Below are 26506 nucleotides of genomic sequence, written 5' to 3'. Positions count from 1 at the left end.
GACTGTGTCTTCTTGTACCTGTTATTTAGACACATTCTAATTTTTTCCCGTCTGGAACACATTCTTTTCAAAAACTTCCCTGGGCTCCTTCCACACATTTTTTTCCATGTTGCAGCATGCCACGATGGACCTGACGAATGGGATAGTCCTGCTCCAATCACTCTTCTTCTATACGACCCTCTCTTAGCGTGGTCAACTCTCTTGCCACCACCAAACTTTGAAGCGAGACTCATATATCTGAAACAAAAAGTCCATGCCATTAAAATTATGAGCGTTATAATGATGATTAAGTAAATATTATTAAATAAAATTATTGATACTTGTCAGAATATTATGTAAAACATTACAAAAGAAAATATTATTTATAAGAAATTATTAACTATTTAAAATTTGCAAATAATTTTTTATTGCTAAAACTAAATACTGAACAACTATTAGAAAATCTAATCTCAGTTACAAAAAGCTAAATATTTTCAAAATGTGTTAAATAGTATGTTTTAACCTACACACCTTTCTGCCTGATTTGTAGTCACATTTAATGTAAGTCTGTCTGCATTTCGAATAATGCGATCTAATAATGTCATAATGGGATTTGCCAAATTAGTCGACTCTAATATGCCCAAAACGTCACGTTCAGCACTGTTTTTCCTCTTGCAGAAGTCCCTACATTGTTCATGTCTGCCACACACATGGTTGAGTGCATTTGCTACGTCTGTTCGAAGGACGGCACATGCTTCAGCTTTGTCATCTAGAGCTGCAGCTGACTTGATTGCAGTTCTCACTCCTTTTACAAGACGTTCCAATCTTGACACTCCTTCAACGTTTTCCGTCAAGATTCTTCTTCCTTCTAGAGGATATAATGTGTTCCATGCAAGTTTGTGCAAACCATCACTGAATGCTCTAGTCATATGGTTACTGCATTCAATCTTTTGCACATATCGCCCGTACGACACCTGTTCCTGTATGCGAGCGAAAACGCTGGAGTCACCATCCCCTAAGTAATTCAAGTAGACTAGCCCATGCTGTTCAACGCTTTTATTGAATCCTTCAACAATAATGCTCTGCTCCATCCCAGTCGCAGGTCCAGTATAGTTTTTGTAGCAAGTATGCGGGGGCACTGTTTTCCTTTCAGTTTTGCTGCGAGCGCACAGAAAACAGAAACTGTTTCTTATCCCCAGGTATAATAGCTTGTTCGTCTCCATTCCAATAATTACCCCCTGTAAAAATATAGAACATTCATGTTATTAAATATTTAGTGAAATACGTTACAAACTATTTATTAGTAAATTCAATCTTGTAATGAATGAAAACTACCGTAATAAAAGACTACAAAATGTGCTAAATGAATGCACCCTATTAAATCTAGAAATTGTAATTTCCTTAAGCTTTATTTTAAGATATGAGAAGAAATATAACATATTACTTAAACAAATTTTCGATAGAAGGTTTTCTAGGCATGCGAGCATGAAACACAGTTGTATAAACCCGCCTATATCATAATGAAAACAAAAGATACTGGTAAAAATGTTAAGTTAGCACTTTCAAAATTATATTAAATCTTGTCGAAGTTAATAGATATAAATTCGTTATCTAGCATAGAGGCATGCATAATAAAGTACGTTTGTAATTTAATACTAAACTGAAAAAGAAGTGATATTTATGCAAATAAGCCCATTTCATGCTAAATGTGTATGTACTCTCATTTCTTTTTCGTGTGCTTTTACGGTGATAACAAAAAATTCAACACAACATTTTGGGTGCATGAACAAAGTGGCTATCATACTACTCAGAGCATTAGTTTTTTATTTACTATATGAAACTGTTTTCATTGAACATTTATCATTTTATGTGATGAAAAAAGATGTTCACAAAACACTAAGTGAACATATTATAAATACCTACAATTTTGCACATTTCGCACACATAATTTTATTTCTACTTGAAATACGATACACACAAATACATTTAACTTACTACTCCAGCAGTTGAACTAAAACCATGGCCATAGCTTCTTTTAGCCCATCCTCCGTCTCCGAGAACAGCGATATACGGGACACCGTCCTTTGTATGGTTTTTTTCTAGAGCTATTTCTCTTTCTTTAGCCCCATTTTTCTTCAGCTCTAGATATAATTGTTCCTCCTACGTCTGTAAGTAGGAATATGAAATGAACTTAGATCTGTATTTACATAAAAGCTTTAAATATACCAAAACAAGCCCTAGCATAAGTTATTTAATGTTTTCATAGTAAAAATGAGAAATTTGTTCAAACATGTATTTACTTTCAGGTAATTTTCAATGTGAACTACGAAGATGCATGGGTTTGTTAATTTATAAATAAAGTTTTCTTTACCATGACAAAAACAACCAAATTTCTATGGAATGACACGAGGTCTAAATACTAGTACACAAACAGTAATTTACTTTGAAAATTTTCATAAACGGCTAACTTGAACCATTTGAGAATTCTGATACGATTAGAGCCATGGCATGGACATTGCAACTTCCATGAAGAAATTAATTTTATGGTAGGTGTCCAAATGTAATTTAAAATGAACTGTATACCTGCGATTGGCCGCCATACATGAATACGTCTTCCTTTCTTATTTAATGGATGTTAATCACATAAAACGATGCACTTTTATACGCAAACGCTACTCTATTGCATACGTCTGTGGCACCGTGCGAGACGACTTGTCGCATTAGCACGAGCTAAAAATTAGGGCCCCAGGTACAAAACAAATAAGTTTAAATAAAATTATGATACATTATGGAAATAAGCATACTTTAAATAGTCAACAAGCAAAAATTACCAAACTGCATGTAGTCTTAAAAATCCCATTAAGTATTTAGTTAACAAAACGTTTGGCCAACTCTTACACGTTACAGAAGTATTCTTAAATACCAAATTAGTATATTTAGAAATAACGAAAATTTTTTTTTATTTACTGTGACTAAACAACGTAATATTTAATAAAAATTTTCTATATTTGAGAGGTACCAAGGCTCACACATAAGCTCTCCCATAAGTCATGTGCTTGATGTTAAAATACCAAAATCAGATGTAAACAAAAGTAAAATGTTTCTGGATCACAAATATCGTCACATTTCAGATCAGAATCAAACCTTTAAAACATCTTAATTTATTTGCAAACATTTTTTTAGATAATCTCAACAACGTACAGCATCACGATGCATTTTCCGGAAATAAGATCGCGGTTTAATACTTAAATGTTGAGTGTACGGAAACATCACATCGTAACTTGTAACTTTATGTAGTCTAAACAAATTACAAGCGCATAATAATTTATTTTGTAATGGACGACGCACAAATGCAGCTACACATGAATTTTACGAATGAGATAAAACAAACTTTTTTTTTGTCTCCAAAATTGAGTATTATTTCATTACGTAAATAATGGCAATTTATTTACTGTCATGAGCAAACGCCATACCGAGAATCAATAATAACGGTATACGTATGCCTTAGTGCCACGACACATTCCTAGGAACATTTAAATTTGTTGTATGTTGTGAAACATAGATTTATCGTCCATTGTCTTATCACTAAAGCGACGAATTCAAACTTGGGTGAAAACATTACAGAACTGTTTGCAGTTTAAACTTATAACTAACATTTCAGTTCCTTGTAGTTTGTAATTGTGAAGGGCGACATGTATAGACTTAGTAACACATTTACCCTTTAAGTTTCGTTATTTAACTTTTTATGAATGTATACTTTAATAGAAAAAACAATTGGTAATATATAAAGTTTTACCTTTCCAGCAACTTCTTCTTGTTTTCTGAATTTATTGTAACTCATAAATGGAATATCCATTATGCTAAATAGCTCTTCAGCTTGTGAGTAACCAATACCAACAGACAAAGCTCCCCAGACAAGTGCATTGTTGACATCTTCATATTTTTCAGGGGGCGCAGAAGAAACTGTGTAACGTTTTTCACAGTTATGACAGTAATATTTCAGGTGGAATGCTAACCCAGATCTGTTTTCGCTCATCAGCTCGAAACGTCCAAGAGTGCAAACATTCGGATGCTCGTGCATTACTTTCAATTCTCTCAGGAAGTGCACAATGTCTATAACACGATTCCCTGTCACTTCAGGAACATCCGAAGAAACCGTTTCCACGGCAAGGTCTGGAAGACTTTCGTTGTCACTTGCAGGTTCTCTCTCGCTATGCGAAGCTTCACATGCGTCATCACTTTCCGAAGATGTGTTATCCGTACTTGAAAGTTCTTCAACTCCAGACATGTATTGCATGTGTTCAAGGTCGTTTCTGCACAAAATGAATAAATTGGCTAGTACAGATGTGTAGAATGGAATTGTACATCACATTAGGACGACATAAGTTACAGTATATCCGAGAACAAGGCATACCGAAACTTGTGACACTGCGTAAGAAACAAGTGTTTAGTAGTTTCGTCAAACTGCATTTTTGGCTTGCTCTTGTCTGAAATATTAATGTGATGATAGTTGTTGTTACTGTACTGTATTGTATTCTCACATTTAACCGACTTATAAAAATAAAACGTATTTTCTGTTCACCTTATTTTCGGCTATACTGTACCAAGAAAACCCTTAATTTCTACGTGTCAAGATTGCAAAATGAACCGTAAGCTGTAATGTGTATAAGTACTACATGTTTGGCAGCGAGAAGAGTATAGAGCGCCTCACTCTTAGATTGATGTACAGGACTTATGGCGCTCGCTCTTGCCAGATCGCAGCCACGTTACGAAGTTACGGAGTGTAGGCTACTAATACGTATTTTTAAGTGCTCAAATATTACATCTCACTCTCTGAACTGATATAATTGTAATTTATAATATTTTATAATATAATTCTTTAAAATATGTCTTTTGTAACCTGATATATATTCCACAGTAAGACAATTCACAAACATCCAACGATACAAATTTATTAGAAAAATAATTGAAGGTACGTTAATAAAAATTAATTATACAACATACCTTTCAATAATTAACTAACCTGCACTTCTTTCAAATTGTGTATGCAGGCCTACAGTTACTTTAAGGATCTTTCGAAAAAAAGAGGCATTGTAACGGTTACCGACAGAATATAGCGATATCGCCTAGCATACGTAGCAAATGTTGAAACGGAACTTTTTTGTCTGCTTAGGCTTTTTTTTTTTATGAACAATCCCACTCTGTCAACTCTGTTATGGATAAAACAATGTAATAAAAAAATTTGTAACATTTCTTTCTCATTGTGTTTGTAAAACTAAAGTATAATCACAAACCATAGAATAATTCATTTTGTTACGTGATAAAAAAATTAATTCTCCATTTAAGATTTGCTTTTGTTTTTAAATTAGACATTTTGAATGAAACACAATTATTTCACCCGTATGCAATGCAGAACATGACAGGATTTTTTTGCCAAATTAATTTTGTGTACAATTAATTCAGTGACTTGCATACACAAAGAGCTCTGCTTCATTATCACTAACAGGATGGTTCTGAATTTCACGCAATTTGGGGTTTCACTATGAAATCACAGATACATGGTTTTGTGATAAACATTGTGACAGTCAAAGACAAACTGAAACGTTGATGTATAACCATGGCACAGTCAAAGCCAAACAAAAACACGGTGTATAACCATGGCACTGCTTATGGCACATAATCACTGAAAAAAGTTGTTGCAAATAAGCATTTTCAAATGCGATTCGTATCTGCATAAGATGATGAACTTCATTTAAACTGAACATTTTAGAGATGTAAATACTGTATCCACGTTTCTTTCGTAAAAAAGACATAAACACAATATAACTTACTTCGAAGTTTAATTTTACTAGTGCACCTAAATGGGTGTACAACACAATTTTCTCTTACCGTACTTCCTTAGCGTCAGTGATGTTGATGTTAGATCTTCTTTCCCGCCACACTTGATTTTAATCGCATTCTTCGCACGTTTGTTTCGTTTACGTGGATTTCCTGGTCGTGGTTTACCAGGATATTTTTTGCCCATTTTCACACTTGAAGTACTGCTATCGTCTCAGTCGTATTTAGCAAATATACGTGCGACAAATTAAAATCACTGCATTTTACTCCTACTTTAACATTTAAAAGATCATCAGAGTTCCTTTCTAGCTCAAACTCAGATGTTTCTGTTTAGTGCTCCCCCACTACTTTCCTTGTGTTTAAAAGGTACAGGACAACCCGCAGCGCTGGGTCCCCTGGGTCCGGCAAAGGATGAATAGGAACTCGTGCAACACCGGCCTAACTCTGGTACACTCCGTTACAAGAGTGTTCTAGGCAGGTTACCAATGCTACATACAGACATCCAGCAGTACATACGTAGTATGTATTACAAGATATACAAGTTACTGATACAACTGTTTCTTAACAGCTAAAGGATTTCACTGTCCATTGAAATAATTTTCAATAGTTTCACGTATGTGCATAAAGATATATTCACTACGATTCCGAGGCCTATTTTTACGATAATTCCAGTCATCAATACTCGCTCACCTTTTAATATATCATCTTCGTATTGGATCAATATGTTATATACACCATATATTTTCTATTGCAAGTGATACTGCTGAAAAAAAATAAAAAGGAACATTGTAGGGTATGTTCCAAAACTCGAAAAATTGCATCTTCCTAGTTTTATATTGTGAAAACCATAATGATTTGGTAACAATAAATTACATCAATAAGACACATTTTAAAGGCTTTTTCATTTAATGAAATAAAAAAAATTGTGAAATATGACCTTAACGACTTCCACTCCCCGCCGCATCTACTCACTTTTTTTTTTTTTTTTCCGTGTATAGCGCGCATCCTTATTTTTTTCCTTTACTTGAGGGGAAAAAAGGGCGCGCTATACACGAGTATATACGGTAATCACTAAGTCGAACGACCAACACAAGAGTAGCTAACGAATTTTATATGTGCGTTTCAAAGATAACATGTAAAACATAATTTTAATGTATTTATTTGCGAAGCAATCTTTGCAGTTAATTATTCTTAGTCTTTCAAAACTAAATGGCAAAATAAAGTGTTTGAACTTAAGAAATCAACTGCTTCATATAACAAAATATTAAAAAAATTCAAAACATTTGAAATAAAATTAACGAAGAAAAAAGATGATAGTTTTCGAACCGCTATGTTGTGTGCGAATGTAGCTTCTAAATTGGTTTTAGACAAAAGTTCTTTATAATACTCACAATGTTAATTAACACTGTAAAAAGGGACTGTCTTTTGGGTGGACGACCGGATCCTTATACTTGCCATAACGCATTACCTTGGCAACTGCATCGTTAAATGTAATTTATCCATTCAATAAATTGTATCTATAATGTGCCACACACAACTAAATAATGCTTTTGTGACTCATTTAATATATTCACAGGAAAAGACTGAAGCTTCAAGCAACATTGTGCAGAAATAAAGAAACTTGCGAAGAAGAATTTCAGGTTACATCAAAAAGCCTGAGGAAGAAGAATTTATTGATAGGTCTACTGATTCTCAATTTTCAAACAGACGAAATTCAACATGTCGTAGACCAAGACAACGGACAAAAAAAAAAGAGTAATCTTTGAAAAAAAAATTGTAGTTATAGTAATAACAGTTACCAGAAAAATATTAAAACATTTAAGTTATGTGTTCTTAAAATTAAAAAAAACAGACAAAATCTACAGCCTGTGCTGGTGACCGTTATTACAAATCTGTTTCTTTTTTTAATTTTATTTGTAAATCCTGAATAATGCTTACGTAAATTGTTGTCTAACTGCTCCAGCTAAAAAGAAAATGTTACGTTAAGTATTTAAAATTAATACCTGGAAAAATAATTTCTGTCTCGCTCACACTTCCCAGTCTCACTCAAACTAGAATTTTAAAGTTTGGGCTTTGAGGAAAGACTTGAGTACACTAGAATAATTTTAAGTAAGTAAAAAAACGTAAAAAACTGTGTTTCTTTACTAAAAAAAAAAACAGTGTCCAAGAAATACCATGTTATTAACCATTATTAAATGTGCCAACTTTTACAGTTAACTGCCAAACTAACGTAGTACTCATTTTTTTTTAGTACAGTCAGCTGAAATTGGGTGAAGTATTAGTTTTTAATACTTAGTTGGACGAAAAGTGACATTTTCTTTCAAGCTGGAGCAGTTGGCTTTAAATTTTAGGTGAAATTTTACGGAACATTACTCACATAATTTCAACCAGCTTTATCTACTGGACATACACAGTTCTCAAACAGATGCCCCCAGATGATCCAACCTATTCGTCTGGGCCTGAGAATAACCAATGCGTGGCCGAATCTTCATTACAACTCAACTGCCTAATGACCAGTTCTCCTATTGTTCACGAACATGAGGTATGTTGCATAGTGAAACAATATAAAAGTGAATAGCTTTTTAAAGTCTAGTGCTGATACAGTTGTTTAATTTTTTTTTTTTTCAAATAGTCACGTTTAAAAACATTTCTTGATTCAGTAGAGTATTAATTACGTTCTAAAAAAAATCAACGCGTTATTTGAATGGTTCTTGCAATGGAAAAGATTTATTCAAAATGTTTTTAGGGTACACATCATTGCTGGTTGCCCTGTGTGCCATAAAAAATCTCAATAAAGGACAAGTCGTTGTCAGCCCACTGTGTTCGTTTGCGCTGTGATGTTTTTCTGACTATTCCCTCCACAGAATTCTCTCTGCGGTATTTGCATTTAACCTCTGATATAGGCTGATTTTAGCTAGTTTTCTTTGTGTTGGTTGTATTAATCTCTTTTTTACATTTTTGGGTTCCTTTTGACATACAGTTTAACCAGAAATTGCAAATGTAAAAAAAAAAAACACATTCCTAGACTTTCATGATACGTGCATGAATTAGAAAAACAATTGCTCAAAATATATAAATTCGTAACACAAGAAATAAAACCTGTGTAATGAATGGTTTTTATATTTCAAAATATATTTTTTACAATTAACGATGTATATTTCTATATGCTTTGTAAAATTTTTGGAACAAAAATTAAAAGTTCATTGCTCTACATAAAAGTTTACTTAGAACAAAAATTGAAACAATCTTTGATCAAAATATTGATTTATGAAAATGAAATTATAAATAATATTTTCTTGTATTTGCTGAACACACAGAGAGAAGTATTTTTTGATTCAGTTAATCATAATTCAAAATACTGTCATATTAGAATAATAGCAATATCATGTGATTATTTTACATCAGAGTTTATAAAACAGCTAAAATAATTTGAAAAGTAGTATTGTATAAATTTAAAGTAATACTACTTAAAAATTCCCCATTTAGTTATCTTAAATAAACTTAAATTTTTTTATACCTAACTCTCAAAGAATATGTTTCAATAAAACTAACACAGTTATATTTCCAAAGTAAATCCTTACTTATATTAATTATTAATATTATAAATAATATTATAAATGCGAAAGTAAGTCTGTATGTCTGTATGTCGCGCTTTCACGCCAAAACTACTGAACCGATTTAAATATACGATCCTAAATGCCATCAAGCAAAAGCCACATTAAGCGCCCTAAAATTGTCAGGTTTGGCAAAAAGAATTGATATTTCCAAGCAACATTTAGGAACATTTTCTTCACCAAAAGACATAAAATACATTTAACAAATTTAACTTGTTTCAATATCATAACATTGTGTTAATTACTAGTTTTTAAGTTCACAAACCTTGAGACACATGCCTTAAGTACACCTACAATTAAAATCAATTAATAAATTTAAAAATAAAAAAAATAAAAATTTTTTGTTCTAAAACTACGGAAAAATAATGCTTACTTGTTTTGGATATAACTACTAAAGGCATTCGTATTAAATACATTGAAATTATTCGTTTCAAATTTTTAAAATGATGATATACTGTTATAACATAAAACTTGAACTCAAAGTCCCAAAAAATAAAATTATTTGTTTATTAAACATTATGAGGCTACTGTCTTTAAAAATGTATAAATACCGTAGTTATTCATGCAATAGATAAATTTTATAGCTTATAGTGACCTGTTAAAAACAACACACATTTATACTGAATTTAAAATGTCATATATCAGCCTGATTGGTTTGTTTTGTGCAATACATTATGTTTAATTACTTAGAAAACAATGAAAATACATTTATATTTTATTTTTCACTAAACTATTATCCAAACAAACTTAATAGTACAAACGATTATAAAGTTTTCAATTTATGTGAAATTATTTACAAATGTTTTAGTTTTTGTATTTTCTATTTGCAGTGGCCTTGAATTGGCACTGAAGATTATGAGCGATGTGGCAGTTCGAGTTATTATGCCGCAGAAAAACATGATAGCAAGACTTCCAGCTCCAAAGAAGACCTAACGGAAACAAGTCACAGTTTTGAGCCTCAACGTGAACAGACACTTGAAGGAGATCGTATTGTAGACATACAGTAGGTATATTCTAAGAAAGATGACAGAACTTGGACACACAATCCTGCTTTCGGATGCTCACTTAACAATTTACAGTTCATTAAAGAAATACATCATGGTCTTCAATCAGTTTTGTTTTTTGAGTGCAACATGTGCAACGGAAAATTTTCAATGCCTACCCATGATCCAATAATTGCATCAACACATATGGATGTAAATTTCAGAGCTGTTGCTGGAATAATGGGTGTGGGAGGAGGATTTTCGCATTTAGAAGAAATATGTGCTAGTATAGGTATTCCGTGTATGTCTTCGAAAACATATTCAAAAATACATAACAAAGTTTGTGATGGGTGGAAGAAAGCTGCCATGGATAACATGAAGGATACAGTGAAGGAAGAATCTGAACTAGCTGTAAAAAGAGGACATGTTGATGAAAATGGTATTCCTCTTTTGACTGTTGTTGCAGATGGCTGTTGGTCAAAACGATCCTACCGAACTCAATATAATGCTCTTTCCGGCGTGGCAGCAATAGTAGGATTCCATACAAGAAAAGTTTTGTTTATGTCCGTAAGAAACAAATTTTGTTTCGTTTGTGCTCGAGTTTCGAATCAAAACGAAATTCCTGTGCATACTTGTTATAAAAATTGGACTGGAAGCTCTAGCAGCATGGAGGCTAATATTATTGTTGAAGGTTTTCAACACAGTTAAGCAGTTTACAATGTAAAATATACAAAAATTATTGCTGATGGTGACAGCAGCTGTTATAAGAAAATCTTGGAAGCACGGCCATACAAGAATACAACAGTTGAAAAGATTGATTGCCGAAAACATCTTATACGTAACTACTGTACTAAACTAAGAAATCTTTCAGAACAAAGCCGAATAGGGTCTCCAGCTCTAAGGAAACTGCTATCTCAAAAAATATTGAAATAGCGAAGGGCTGTAACAGAGGCTGTCAAACATAGAAAGAAAGAAGAAGTACTCATTGCCACAAAAATAGCATCTCCTCATGATGATATTTTGAATGGACTCGGCCATGTATTTGGAGAGCACAAAAAAATTTTCGGACCTGCAGTATTTTTCTTCCAGTCCTAAGGATGAAGAAAGAAATCTTGTGTCGGAACTTACAAGTTGTGGGTTATACGATCTCATAATGAAAGCTGTTCGATATTTGGCCCAGAATTCACGAAGCTTAATACACGACGTTGACAGCAATGTTGTAGAACAGTTCTACTCAATCATTGCAAAATTTGTCGGTGGCAAACGAATGAACTATGCTCTAAACAGATCTTACCAAGCACGATGCTCTGCCGCAGTTGTTTCACACAACACCAGGAAACCTCACTCTGTACTCCATAATACATTGTGTAATGGCTTCAGTCCAAACAAATTTGTGAAGAAACTAGAAATTTCTCGGTCAAAAAAAAAAGATACAAAGCAGCAGCAAAACGAAAGTGCGCCAAGCGAGCTCTTATTCAAAAAAGGCATACATCAAAAACATTCCAGTCTAGGAGATACTGACTATGGCCCAAACTGCGAAAAACCTGATATGACTACTGAAGAGTTTCTTTTAAAAAAAGAAAATCTGTATAAGTCATTAGAAAAAAAAAAATGAGGAGCGCAAAGAAATAGAGAGAGGGACACTTCTTCAGGCCGGCAGCGGCGAATGGCTGGAATGTAGGCGCAAAATGCTCACAGCTTCCAAATTTGGCAGAATATGTCGTCGGCGAGTTAGCACGAGCTGCAAAATTTGGTCAAAAGTATTATATACTCACCCGATATTCTCATTATCCCAGCAATTGCATACGGCAGAAGTAATGAATCAGTTGCTATTAAGCAACTCGAAAAACAAGAGAATATTATCATACAACCCTGTGGTCTCTTCATAGACAAGCATTTACCATATCTTGGAGCAACTCCAGATGGCTGCGTCGGGGAACATGGTCTGGTTGAAATAAAATGTCCTTTATCTGCGGCAGGCATTGAAATTGAGAAAGCAGTGTTGGATGGTAAATTTCATTATCTTGCATGTAACAGCGACAAAAGTAAAATTACTGGCCTGAATAAAAATCATGAATATTATTATCAAATCCAGGGGCAACTACATATAACCAACCGAGAAATTTGTCTATTGGCTATCTGGACAACACTCCATCAAGGTTATACAAATTCAAAGAGACGACACTTTCTGGAAAGATAAAATGGAGAATAAACTAGTACAGTTTTATAATGACTGCATGGTACCTGAACTTGTTGACCCTCGCTACACCAGACGTATGAAGATAAGAGATGTAAATTAAGTAAAACGAAGAAGTACCTAATAATAACCAGTGTAAAGATAAATTGTAAGTACTGTAACTTTTTAACATGTTATAACCAATATACGAGTGTACATAATGTTAAAACAAATGGACTTTATTTTTATATAGGTTAAATGTTATTTTTACTATTATTCTTGAAAGTGAAGCATATGTAGTAGCAATAATTGATTACTATATAGATGTATGAGAATCTATTGAACATGCAAGCATATACAATTGTTTTCAGTAATTAGTTTTACTTTGAGGTTGTATAAGTGGGTTGTTTAAGACCTAGCTCATGAAGTCGTACCCTATTTTCAAACTTTGTTAACACTTGTCATTAATCTTGCTATTTAATATAGGTCTATTAAGTAGAATTAACGTGTTAGAGATAGCAGGTTGGAAAGGTAATACATTACATAGAGAACAGTTGTCTGCGTAGTGTATTAAATTTTAATTTATCATCATAACATTGCCACATTTGATCCGACATAGTTTTCGTGGCTAATAAATTAGAGGTTTTTTTTAACGTTGAAGTGGGAAAACACAATTTATATACCTATATTTATAACGTTTGGCATTATCTTAAAGTATTATTTTAAATTTCGTGTCCGAGTTGAGTTTGCCCATTACCGAGGTTAGATATTTACACACCTCTGGCGAGTACTGAGAGATTCGCTTTCATTAATTAAAAATTTAAAATAGGTATTTTTACATTCATGTAGAGAGCATTTCACAAGTTAATTCTATCATATATTTCCCAAAGTTCTAAATATGTTGTTATAAGTGAATATGAGTATTATATATATTCTTAACTCATAAATGAATTTTGTGTGTCTTTGATGGAATTTCATTCCATCATGATATGTGTATTTAGAAAATTAGTATGATCATATAGTCTATATATAATGTATTTGTTTACAGTTGTGTTTAAATATAATTTAACTATTTCTTTATTTTTTTAAAAAATTAATGCAACACTTTTTGTTCAGCTTGTATAGTATTAATTTAAAAACGCAAATATATACAAAATTGTAAGATTTCCATACAATATTATTTTCGCTATTTTTCGTTTTGGTAAATAGAAATATTTAAACAAATTTAAATGTTTTTTTTATCTTTGTTTGTGTTAACTACGCCACCTACAAGAAAAAAATCTGTAGCTAGTTGGACTCATGCCGACTTCGGGTGTGAGGGTGTAGGTTTCAGAATACTCTGACACCACGCAACCTACGTCTCAAGAGGGAGGAGGGGGGGGGGGGGCAATTAAGATTCAGGTCTACAATAAAAACAGATAAAAAATGGTTTAAAAATATGTGTAAGTCAATGACCTTGCATTCCGAAGGATTCGAAATCGAATTCCGGTCTCGTAATTCTAATTTAGGTTTTGTTGACGGCCCTAAAAATTTGGTTATGGTATATGTTTGTAAAATTTAGCGAGTTTGAATTCTTTCTGAAAAACTTTGTTGATTAAGTCTTTATAAAAACAATAATACAGCTTATAGATAACATTGTATGAAAATAACCATAAAAAATTACATTTATGAATAGGTTATACTTCCTATACTTTGCCTAGGAACATATTAAATTGCAGGCATTATACTGGGCGTGATGCCTTCGAAGACATTAACTTCCATATAAGAGTTATTCAGACAGGTAAGAGCCGCCTGCAAGCGAGTGTCGCCGAGACCTGTGGACAAGCGCTCCCAGCGCAGCGCGCAAGATCATTCCTCCGCGGCTAAGGAATGCACAGTGAAGGAAAGGAGGGGTGGAAACCCTGAGACTCTCCCCACCCCGGCAGCCGGCCGCACGTATGTCACGGTCGCGTCTGCCCGTCTGTAAACCACCCCTCCCGGAGGGCAGAAACACGTGGCCGGCCCGGCTCATCGCTGTGAGGGCTCCGCTCCATAAGAGTCTTAAGCATTTTCCATACCTACATGTAACAGTTTCTGTGCTACTATACCTTCCATGCATGAACCCACTATGTCCATAAAGTAGTCCGTATAATCACTAGACTTGTTCATTAAATATGTTGAGACGTTATATTGTAAATCAGATTAGACATTCCTGGCATGCAAGTTAAAAAACTTTTTACCAGTTACCACTTGTAGTAGGAATTACAATGCAAGCAATTTCGGCGCCCCCACAGCTTTGCGCCCGGAGCGTATGCCCCGCTTGCCCCCCCCCCCCCCCCCCCCCCACTCCCCCCAGTTACGGCCCTGCTAGGTAATGTAAAAACTGTTGGATTCTCATTTACCAATGATTTCAAACTATGTACTTAGTATATATTTTAAGTGTAGGCCTACATGAAAATTAATGTCGGTTGTGGCTTCTTTGTGTGGGAAGGCATGCTGACGTGATTCTCCTTCGTTTTTTCCACAACCGAGGCTTTGTTTCACATGCTAGGCGTGTGAGTCACGGTCACGGGTGTGAGAGAAAGAGAAAAAAATTTCTGCGTTGTGGGAACAGAAGTAAGCTTTTCGTGGGAGATTCTGTTGCTATGCACCGTGATTGGCTGAGAATTACATCAGCCAGCCCAGAACACTGCCCACACAAAGGGAAGGAAGGCTGTAAAATTCAGTCATTGTCTGAGCACCAGGCCGAGCGGTCGTTATTCGGGCGGCGGGCCGAGCAGGCCTTGGCCGGGCGATGGCTCGTGTTTTATTCTTTTCTGGACGTACAGTTTAGTTTTTTTTTGTGTGTGCTCTGTTGTACAGAATATAGAGTGACTTTTACATGAATTAAAAAAAACAGGTAAAACAGCGAACATTGTGTATAAATTTCTTCTTTCTTCATGACCTGCAACCTGTATGTTCCACTCATCACCTAATTTGAGCTAGCCGGAGGTGGTGAGTGGTGACATTTGGCGGCCCAACGTGTGGCTGGCACGGACTTCTACACGCCCTGAGTTGCTTTTTTTTTTTTTTTAAGAACAAATTTTTAGGGGGTGTGCGGGAATAGGTTTTTGTACTGCGGGAAATTTTCGGGGAAAAATAATTATTCCCGCGGGAAACGGGACGGGATCGGAAAAATTAAAAGAAAAAGGTAATTTTTAATTATAATATGAGAAGATGGCCATTTAAACGTTTCTTGCAAAGTTAGTTGTTTTTTTTTTTGCCGCTATTTCTTTTGTCTGCTTCACTTGCCCTTTTTTCAGCTGCAACTTCATATTTTTCAGCATTCTCAAATTCTTTTTTATAGCCAGACGTGCTACCATGCTCGCATCTCAAAATTTTTTCACACGAGACACTTTGCCAGGGATTTACTGTCTGTCAGACGTCCAAAATACTTCCAAACACTTTTAGGTTTACAAGTAACAAGCTGATCGGTTGCGAAATCCATTATTTGTAGGCTGCTAGTTTGTTTTAATATACAACGGCATCGAAAATAGGAACAGATACTTTGCACAAGCCTTAATAACGTAACGTCAGCCGACAAAGCCCGCCAAACTAAACAGTAAACAACTTTTTTTTTCTACCAAAGCAAAATCATAGATGTTTAGATACTCGTGAGCAGTGGTGTAAAACTACGTGATTTCATATTTTTCAAAGTGTCAATACAGTTCTCTACATCGCCACTGCTATCAAGTAATGAGAACGGTTACGCTTCGTTATGTATGTAACGCAAGTCTAGTATTACTTATATCTTTGGCGAAAAGGTTGGATTGCGCATGTGTTTTGTTTGAGTCTAAGGACACACAGTGGTTTTAGGTTAAGTATTCAATGGTGACGGCAATAACGTTATATAACTGACTATTCACGTATCTTGCAAATTTGTACCCTTGAAGAAATATATTTATGAACGCATACAATATTTAAGGTACTCCATGTACGTTTTTTATATTCAAATTAGATATCTGTAAACGATTATCATCATTCACTGCACACCACAGCTGTCGCTACGATCGGCATACGTTTAATAGATGTTTTGCGTTTAAATAGTACGGAAACTCTTCAAAAATGTACGAATCCATAAAAAATATTGTTGTAAAAACAGTTTGAATTGATAGAAAACATTTTCACATGATTAGTAAACATTTTCACATGATTAGTAAATTTGTAAATTTTTAAACAATTTCCCGAAAAATTCGGGAGTAATAAAATTCCCGCCCGGCATTTCGGGAAGCCTATTTTCCCGACTTTTTTCCCGAAGTGTCGGGATCCCGCACACCCCTACAAATTTTCTTTCGTTTTTCAAAATAATACGTCAAGAATTTCAAAGTATGTACGCATCCATCAATCATCAGCTGTGCTGTTTACCCCCGGACTATTTCAACTAGTGCTTTGTTTACATGTCGTGAAAACCATGAGAGACCGATGCTGTGAGACCCAGGGGTGTCAAGTGCACAAAACTTTGAGATCGTCGCATCGCGGGACATCACAGAATTTCGAGATTGTCACATCGCGGAACTACGCGGGACTTCCAGATTATCACACCGCAGAACTTCCGAGATTGTCACATCGCAGAACTTCTAGATCGTCGCATCGCGGGACTACGTGGGACAGTGCACCAAACACAGCAAGTGAACTAAGGTTGTAATTTTGAAACTTTTTTTTTTTGTAACACTGGTTAGGGAAAAAATTTTTTTTGTTGTTTCAGTGAAGTGTAAAACCAACTAAATTTAAACACAAAATTTATAAACCAGGATTTGCCAGGACCCCAGGAAATGTCTGTCAGAATGGAACATCCTGCAGGGCATATTCAAAGTGAGGTTATGGGGGGGTCCGAACAGATGTTGCAAATATTAATTGCAATAGAACAAATGTCACAAGTTCAGGCAGAACTGAAAAGAGATTTAGGAAATCAAATTGCACAGGGGCAACACAAAATGGAGTGCATGCAACAGGAAATCCGACGGGACTTGGCAAAAGTGAGAACTGAAATTAAACATGAGCAGGTTAATGTTAACAATAAAATTTCCACATGTGCATCAAAGGTTGAGATCTGTGAATCACAAGAGGAAAAGGAACAAACTAATGTAGAAACTTGTGAAAGGGAAATAATATTGCTAAAAGAAAATATTGAATTTATTGGGCATTATGTACATGAACACGTAAACATTGGGAATAAATGTGAAAAGTTCCGAGACGAGGTAAACAGGAATGTTTGGACCATGTGGAGACAAAATTTAGTAAAATAAGAGGTAATGGACATAGGAAGAGGAGTTTGTGTAAACAAATGACAGAAGTAGAGACTGAAATGAAAGTGTTCTCGGATAAACTTAAGGATGAGATTGCTGAGGATGTAATCAAGGAATTGAGTTCTGCAGATTGCAGAGAAGTAAGAAAAGGACATTTTTTGATAAAAGGACATCTTTTTCAAGACATAAACAGTGATTTGCCAAAATGTGGGTTGTGTGTACCTAAAAGTTTACGAACTGAAATTTGCACACTGATGTATGTGGAATCAGGATACTATGGAGTGAGAAAAACTGTGCAAAATTTTCAGAGGTTTTGTGTATACCGAACTATTGCCAAAATTGCAAACAGTTGTTTATGTACACAGACAAAACTAATGAATGGTAAATGTAAAGGGGTGATGCAAAATCTGGAAACTGTGTGTGTAGACTTGTTTGGCCCACTGCCTAGATGGAGGGGTGGAGTCAAATATCGTTTTGTTGTGTTTAGTGTTTTTTTTTTTTAATTTTAAATTTTTTGCCATTTTATATATTATTACATTTTTGCCATTTTTATAATGTTTTCAGAATTTTTTTTTTTGATACTTAGAATTATGTACATTTTTATAATGTTTGGTATTTTATAGGGTTTTTGCATTTTTTGAAGATTTGTTATTATATAATATAGGAATGTATAGGCCTACATAAGATTTATGGCAGCAATTTTTTAAGATGCATAATATCATTTCCACAAGGTTTTTAAAGAAAAGGAATGCTGTATGCATAAATTTTAAAGATAAGTAACTAGTATTTAAAATGTGAATGTTTTTCTGTTGTTTTGAAATAACAATGATAATATATGTATAAATTCTTTTGAGTAGACTGGTACTAAATTTTATTTGAAGAAATGCTTTACATTGTGATAATTTCATTGCACTTTATTAATGTTTTGTTTTTTAATGCTATGTTATGGCATGGGAAAGATTTAAATGGAATTTTTTATGAATTCTGTTTTTGGAAAAATGACACAATTTTAAAAAGGTTTAAGGTTTTAAATTAAAGTGCCACACATGTGAAATGATAAATGTTTGTTTTGGATTAAATGACAGGGTGTCAACCTCCTATATTATAGGTATGAAATGTAACGCTATACGTTAATGAAAACTAGTCGTCGAGTTTTGAAGCTATTAAAGCAGTTTGTTCATGATTGCCAGAGTTTAGGTGAATTTTTTGTATTGCCTTAAATAAGCAGCAAATGTGTTTTGTGTAGTGTGGTTTGTGAGGCAGCTGGGGGGCCAGGAGGTTAATTTTAAATATGTTTCCGGCATGGAGTCCGATGTTTTTTTTTTTGCAATGGTGCATCCCTTCTCCTTCGTTGCTCCCACCCCTCATCAAAGTTAAGATAATGTGCTGCTGCTGAAAGGGGAGATATAGTTTGAAGCCTAAGGAAGGTCATGCCATGTGTTCATGTACCGTATTGGTCCGAAAATAGGTCGACCCCTTCTACAGCACACTCAAAATCAGAAAAAAATAAATTTTAACTAACTAAAATGATTATCAGCAGCATATTACCACAGTAACACTTCAACTAAGTTACAGTAGAACCCCAATTTTGTGAACACGGATTTAACGAAAACAGCGATTTAACGTAAAGGTTTTCAGGAACCATTAAAAAAAACACCAATTTATTAAAATAATAATATAGATTTCCAAAAAATTAAAGTAAATAGTAATGGAATCTTATTAAAAATTACACTTTGTGGTGTCAGTAATAGAATGGAGGTACTATATATTAATATGTGCCTTTGCATCATCTGTCCAAATACGAAAAAAATAAAAAAGTTGTTCAAATAGCTTAAAAACTGCGGGCGCTGTAACTGAATTGCGTAGGTGCGTGCCATTGCGCGCGCCTGGATAGATAGACTGTCCGCGACACATGACGTCATGAAGGGTTTCTTTGTCCGCATCCCCCTCCCCCTCTTCTATGCCTGGCTTGACTCACCACGTTATCTTCCAAACACGCCCGCATAGTAACAGTGCTAGCCAATAATCACACGTTTCCAAATATTTCCTTTCCCATCCTCCAGGTTTTTTCAACCTGTGACCACGTCACACCAATACGCCATTATCATTATTCTCTAGAGGTGTAAAAGTAACGAAAAAAAGTGTCCCCGTATGTATTCGTTACTATAACAATTAGTACTCGTTACTATCGTATCACGTTACATTACTCATTACTTCTGATACCGCATAACATGCTATGTTATGTTGCAGCAACGAATCAAGTCGTATTGCGTACGCGTACAGTATGACGTCGCGTAAATAATAATAAATAGAATATAAACAATTAACAATATTTGATAATTAACAGTTTTTGTTAACCAAGAAACAATTAAATCTCATTAGAGCGGCTTTTTTTATACTATCTCTTTTAAGATAAGAACAAAAAAACGTGAAATTACGCGATAATAAAAACATATTTCTAATTTGTAAACAATACTTTCTTACGTTGTTTCTGTTCCAATCTCAAACTTTGTCTACACACACAATACCTTTAATAAACAGTAAAAAACTTTGACGACGAATTTCCAAATTATACTTTACTTAATAAACAAACATCGTTCTTTGTAACGCAAATTCATCGAATATGCGCGCGCATGCGTAAAACATATGAAAAATGTGAGTAACGAGATGCAGCCGTGTGTAACGTTTCATTACTCGTTACTAGATGGCGCACCTGTTACTCGGTACCGAATACATACGGTTTGCTACAGCTCTATTATTCTCAGTAAGAGCTTTGTGCGCGGTGTTTAGTTTTTGGAATACGTTTTTTACAAGTGCTGCGCAGCTCAGCGGACAAAGAGAGTCAGCCGGCGGCTACGCCGCGCCGTAACAGCAGCTGACCGAGTACAATGACCTTTCTCCGCGTACGGCGCGCTATTGACGGAAATTTTCCATTAATTTGCGGCCAATTTTTTTATTTTTTATTTTTTACTGTGACGCAATGTGTATGTAGCTTGTATTTGTTATAAACGCTGCAGGTTGCGACTGTATTTTAATACACTTTAACGTATTTCTTACACTTTACATATTTTTAAACTTTTATTTTATGCCTCATTTTTCACGGTTTCTGAAAATCTGTATGTACGACCGAGGTGTACGTACGAACCGGGGGCCGTACGAGCGAGATTAAAAGACGTTGAAGATGTAAAGTTGACGAAGTCTGAGATAGCACGGCAGCACAAGATATCAGCGTTGACCCTGTCTACGATATGGAAACTGTAGGGACGCGATTATGAGTGCGGGGGTCATTGAAAATAGGAAAATCGGATTTAACGAAACATCGATTTAGAGTAAACATTTTCGGTAACCATAGCACTTCGTTAAATCAGGGTTCTACTGTAGTATTTATTGAACTGACAAAATGTGTTAAATACGGTAAATAACCTTACGGCAAAATTGCTGTTTTTACTAATTGTTTACTGTAAATATCACATTTTACAAGCAAATAAAATTACCGTAGCCTGTTAAATACAGTTCAAAAATAACGAGACCGAGCTTTTAAAAGCTATGTGCAACAAGTGACCACATCTGTGTACTTAACTTATAATATGATACGTTATTAAGGTTAAGTGTGTTTACTAAATTTATAAGTTGGAAAAATTACTAATTCCACGTAACTACGGCGTAATTTTAGGTCAATGAATTGTATATATGATAACATTTTATGCCATAAGTGATTCTCCTTGAAATGTATGTGTTTAATTATACTATTTTGGCTAGTGCCCCATTATAGGACTACTCTAGATTTCAAGGTTGACAAAACTGGCAAAAAAGGTCGGCCTATTTTCGGACCAATACGGTGATTTGTTTTTGAAGAAGAGAAGCATATGACTGTATCTTAATGAAGTGTTTGTCATGCCATGACTGTAGAATTGTGTCAACTTGTTGTTTGTTGTAAGTTATTTACAGATTAATTTTAAATTTATTTGAGCAAGTTGAGTAATCCCAGGACAGTTTAAAGTAGAATTTGTGAGTTTGGAGTTTTTTTCCTAAGTGGCAAGGAAGATAAATTTTGGGTGTCACCCACTTTTGTAAGAATTGTTATTTAAGTGCATTGAAATGTTTTATGATGTATATAGGAACTTCAGAGGTTAGGTTTGGACAGATTTTGATAATTTTTTGTTGTGCTTTTGTAACTTCTCAGTGAAAAGCTTTGGCTTTTGGTTTTAACTGAGAAGTTGGAGGGGGAATGTAACAACCCAGATTACAGCCATCCTCATGCAATCCAGCAATAATTGTTTGTTATAAATTTTTTGTCATATTTCAAGTTAGGATTTCAAAACATGTAAAGATTTTTTTCATTTTCATAGACATAAAGTGAATCACCGGGTTTATTGTTTTTATTTTTAAAATTCACAAGTTTATTTTTAAAGAAATTTTTTTTTTGCTGGCTTCTTTGTGTGGGAAGGCGTGCTGACATGATTCTCCTTCGTTTTTTCCACAACTGAGGCTTTGTTTCACATGCTAGGCATGTCAGTCAAGGTCACGGGAGTGTGAGAAAGAGACAAAATCGCTGCGTCGTGGGAACAGAAGTAAAAATTTCCTAGGAGCTTCTGTTGCTATGCGCCGTGATTGGCTGAGAATTACCTCAGCGAGCCCAGGACACTGCCCACACAAAAGGAAGGAAGGCTGTAAAGTTAGTCATTGTCCGAACACCGTGCCGAGCGGTCGTTATTCGGGCTGCGGGCCGAGCAGGCCTTGGTCGGGCGATGGCTCGTGTTTTATTCTTTTCTGGACGTACAGTTTAGTTTTTTTTTTGTGTGTGCACTGTTATACAGAATATAGTGTGGTTTTTACATGAATAAGAAAAAAACAGGTAAAACAGCGAACATTGTGTATAAATTTCTTCTTTCTTCGTGACCTACAACCTGTATGTTCCACTCATCACCTAATTTGAGCTAGCCGGAGGTGATGAGTGATGACATCCTTTCTCATTTTTCTTATTTCTATACTTAGAAATATAATTTTATCATTATTCTTATTTCTATACTTAGAAAGTAATACAGTGAAACCTCATTAATACAAACCTGAAGGGGAGTAAAATATTTCAGTTTGTAATAACGAGGTTCATATAAATGAGGTTCTTGAGCCAATAGGTAGAATAAGAACTCGATAAGAAATATTGAATTCCTACATGTCAGAGCACTAAAAATGTGGAATATTATTATTGTAATAGAAGCCAGATATGGACATGCACACTAACAAAATACACTTAGAAGCAATTTTAATAGTTTTAATAAAATACACTATAACAGACTGATAATTAGTATACATATACGTATGTATGTATTCTTATTTAATATGTTTCCAAAGTTTTGACAAAAATGATTAACATTTACCGTACAGTTAATTGCTGTTGAGTGTATAGCAATTCTTATGCAAAGTATGCAAGATATATTTAAAAAAATTATTAATTTTTTTCTGGACACACTTATCTCTGTAAATATCATTTACAGCAGAACATATCTTCTCAAATCCTGCAATCAAGTCAATTGGCACATCACTTGCAGCAAGTACATTTTCCAGTGTACGCAAAGCACTGATTGTGTCACTTTTGCTTGGAAGTTTATGCACTACATCACCATTGTCGTCATCACCATCATTATCCTGACTTGTACCACCCTCACAAAGTGACTGTACAGCGTCAGCCCTTGGTTTTTCCTGTAATCCTCGTGAACCAACAAGATCTTCTGCAGTTAATCTTGCACTGGTGTACACACTGTCATCAATATGAACAAACTCATTGAAGTCATTATCAACTTGCACATGTTCTTTTAACTCTTGCCAATCTTCTAAAGGTTGATCACAGTCAAGTTCTTCAACAGTTTGCTGGCCAAAACCACTTTATGCAAAGCAATGCACAATTGTCTTTTGGCTGATGCTGTCCCACGACATGGCTATACTGCAGATAGCATCCAAAACTGACCATATAGGAAGCTCAGTCTTTCCTTTTTCACACTGCCTGATAAGGTATTTCACCAAGCGCTGTCTGTAGTTTCTTTTGAAGCACTGTATTATACCTTGGTCGAGTATTTGTGTCACACTTGTTGTATTTGGTAGCAAGAAGAGTAAGGTAATGTTTTCCAACTTCATACCATGAGCAGTATGTGCAGCACAGTTTTCCAACAATAACAAAATTTTGCGATTTAGAGTCGCCATTTTCCTGTCCAATTTTAACAACCACAACTGTAAAATTTTTGTGGTGACCCAAGCCTTACTGTTTGCCTCGTAAACTACTGGCAGGTTTTTTGCTGCAACATCTTTGAAACATTTTGGCTTGGCAGACTTGCCAATAACCAAGGGTCGAAGTTTAGTACTGCCATCTTGATTACAACATAGTAACACTGTAAGACAAACTTTACTGTGTTTACCGCCATGGCAGTTTTCACCTTTTACGGTTAGAGTTTTATTGGGCAACAGATTGTAAAAAAGCCCTGTTTCATCCATATTAAACACATCATGTGGTGAAAATTTACTTACGATGGTCTGTACTGACTGAAGCCAGTCACTCGCTGTTTGGTCGACAGCAGCAGATTCGACACAAATGGTTTTTGTGGCCAAATTATGCCTATCTTTGAAGCGTTGAAGCCATCCGTTGCTGCAATGGAAATCATCAATTCTGAGTCGCAGTGCCAGCTGATCAGCCTTTTCTTGGATAATAGGCCCGGAAATTAAAACTCTGGCGGCGCGCATCTGATGAAACCACTCCAACAGTTTGACCTCTAATTCGGAATGTTTACCGACGCGCATCCTTTTCTTAGTTTGATTACTACCTTTCCTGACCGCTTCTTCTATTTTATCTGCTTGCTTTAGAATTGTACTTAAGGTTGATTTTGATATACCAAACTCTTCAGAAAGTTCTGTTTTAGTTTTTTCACCCTGACAAACTGAATTTATTATCTTAATTTTCGTCTTCAATGAAATTTCCTTGCGTTTACGTTTTGCCTCCATTTTTATGTGTGTACGTACAAATTCTAAAGTTCAATAAAATTCTCACGAGATAATTCACTTAAACTTTCATTACAACGTACACAAATATTAAACGGGTTAGGCGTAATATATATTTTGATTTTATTGGTCCGGCACAGATTCATGTATACAAAGGAAGTACAAAATCGAACGTAAATACAATCCCACGTGAAGTTCGATATATCGAATATTGTACAAACGCGAGTGATTTCTGAACATATCGAACACACCAACGAGTGATTTTGAAAACATAAGAGTTAAAAACACACTTCGGACACTCAGGCGGGGCCGTATCTTTGTGGTAATCTTTGGTTCGTATTAAACGGTAAACATGACTGTTTGTTTATACGGAAGGGAATTGTTATTGTTCGCTATACATAATAACGAGAATTTCGTATTAACCAAACAAATCTTCATTGTGTTTAATGGGCATATTTCACGGGGAAATAGTAATAGGTAATATTAACGAGTCGTTCGTAATAAGCGGGATAATATAAACGAGGTTTCACTGTATCTAGTCAAATAAATCTAAAAAATTACATACTATGCAACAATTATTGTCAATAGATCTACCTAGACAAAACTGAACTGTCTAACTCAAGTAACTTGTATCAATTTTTAAATTTATCAATAGCATTACCAGTGGTACCCATTTCCCAAAAATATTACTTGCAAAACAAGATACAATGTTTGTATATAAAAACTGACTGACAACTACACAGTGTTGTATACAAACACATGTTTACAGGGCAACAGTGTGAAAAGAACATAAGGACCATCAGTATAACTTCTGAAAACTATTGAATTTGAGAGATAACATGACACCAAGAGGAGCATATACACAGATTTTATTCTGGGCAGTTGCATGCTGTTTGCTTTCAAATGTTTTCCTTTTGTTAGTGAGAATTATAGATTTTTTATGATTTTGGATGGGGTTTGGGGGGGGGGGGGGGGGGGGATATATTGCCCTGCAAATTCCACAGAAAACCGGTAAGAATGATTTAAAGAGTTGGTTTCAAAAGTGTGTTAGACTTTCTTGGATGGAACACTGTGGTTCTCAGTGGTCTGGATGTGGTGCTCGCTGGTGCTCGCCGTACCTTGTCCTTGGCGAGGTCCAGCAGGGTGAAGGTCGGGTGGGGGCCGGCGGGAGCTGCCAGCTGGCCATGCTGCGGGGCGGCTGCCAAGGCGAAGAGCAGGCCCGAGTCGCGCAGCCCGTACTTGGGGTAGTCCAGCACCACGTCGATGTTGCCCATGGTGATGACAGCGTCTCCTCCCTCTGCCACCCGCAGGGGCGTCAGCGACAGTATCTCCAGGTCCACGGCCAGTGTGGGCTTCGAGAACACCTTTGGCACGAGCTGCCATCATGTTACACTTCGTGCTGTCAGGCAAAACTCTTTGAGGCAGCAAACTTAAAGTCTTAAATTTAAGTTTCAATGGGATCAGTGATTGGAGCACCTAGCAATTGAGCTACAGTCCCATGTGCAAATATTGGCGAGGTTAGGGATTTTTCACTTTGAAAAATTTCCTTCCAGATCTGAAGACAGGAACATTTTGAAAATCTCATCATCAGCAAGATTATTAGATACAGTAACACACAACCCATTTTTAGGAATATCAATGAAATAATAGGACATAGTCGTAAAT

The 26506-nt window shown here is 35.2% G+C and overlaps 1 protein-coding gene across 3 annotated transcripts in view; it reads right to left on the bottom strand.

Moving 5' to 3' along the window:
* Positions 1–26506, bottom strand: part of LOC134527109 (chondroitin sulfate proteoglycan 4) — a 530625-nt gene that overhangs the window by 68836 nt on the left and 435283 nt on the right. For all 3 annotated transcript variants that reach the window (XM_063359458.1, XM_063359459.1, XM_063359460.1), the window contains one exon: positions 25960–26217. In XM_063359458.1, the coding sequence (XP_063215528.1) occupies positions 25960–26217 (258 nt within the window). The remainder of the gene's footprint in view (positions 1–25959; positions 26218–26506) is intronic.

The sequence above is a fragment of the Bacillus rossius genome, chromosome 1 (assembly GCF_032445375.1).
Source record: "Bacillus rossius redtenbacheri isolate Brsri chromosome 1, Brsri_v3, whole genome shotgun sequence".
Lineage (NCBI taxonomy): Eukaryota > Metazoa > Arthropoda > Insecta > Phasmatodea > Bacillidae > Bacillus > Bacillus rossius.
Note: the sequence above shows the minus strand (reverse complement) of the source record. Positions and strands in the feature narration are given on the sequence as shown.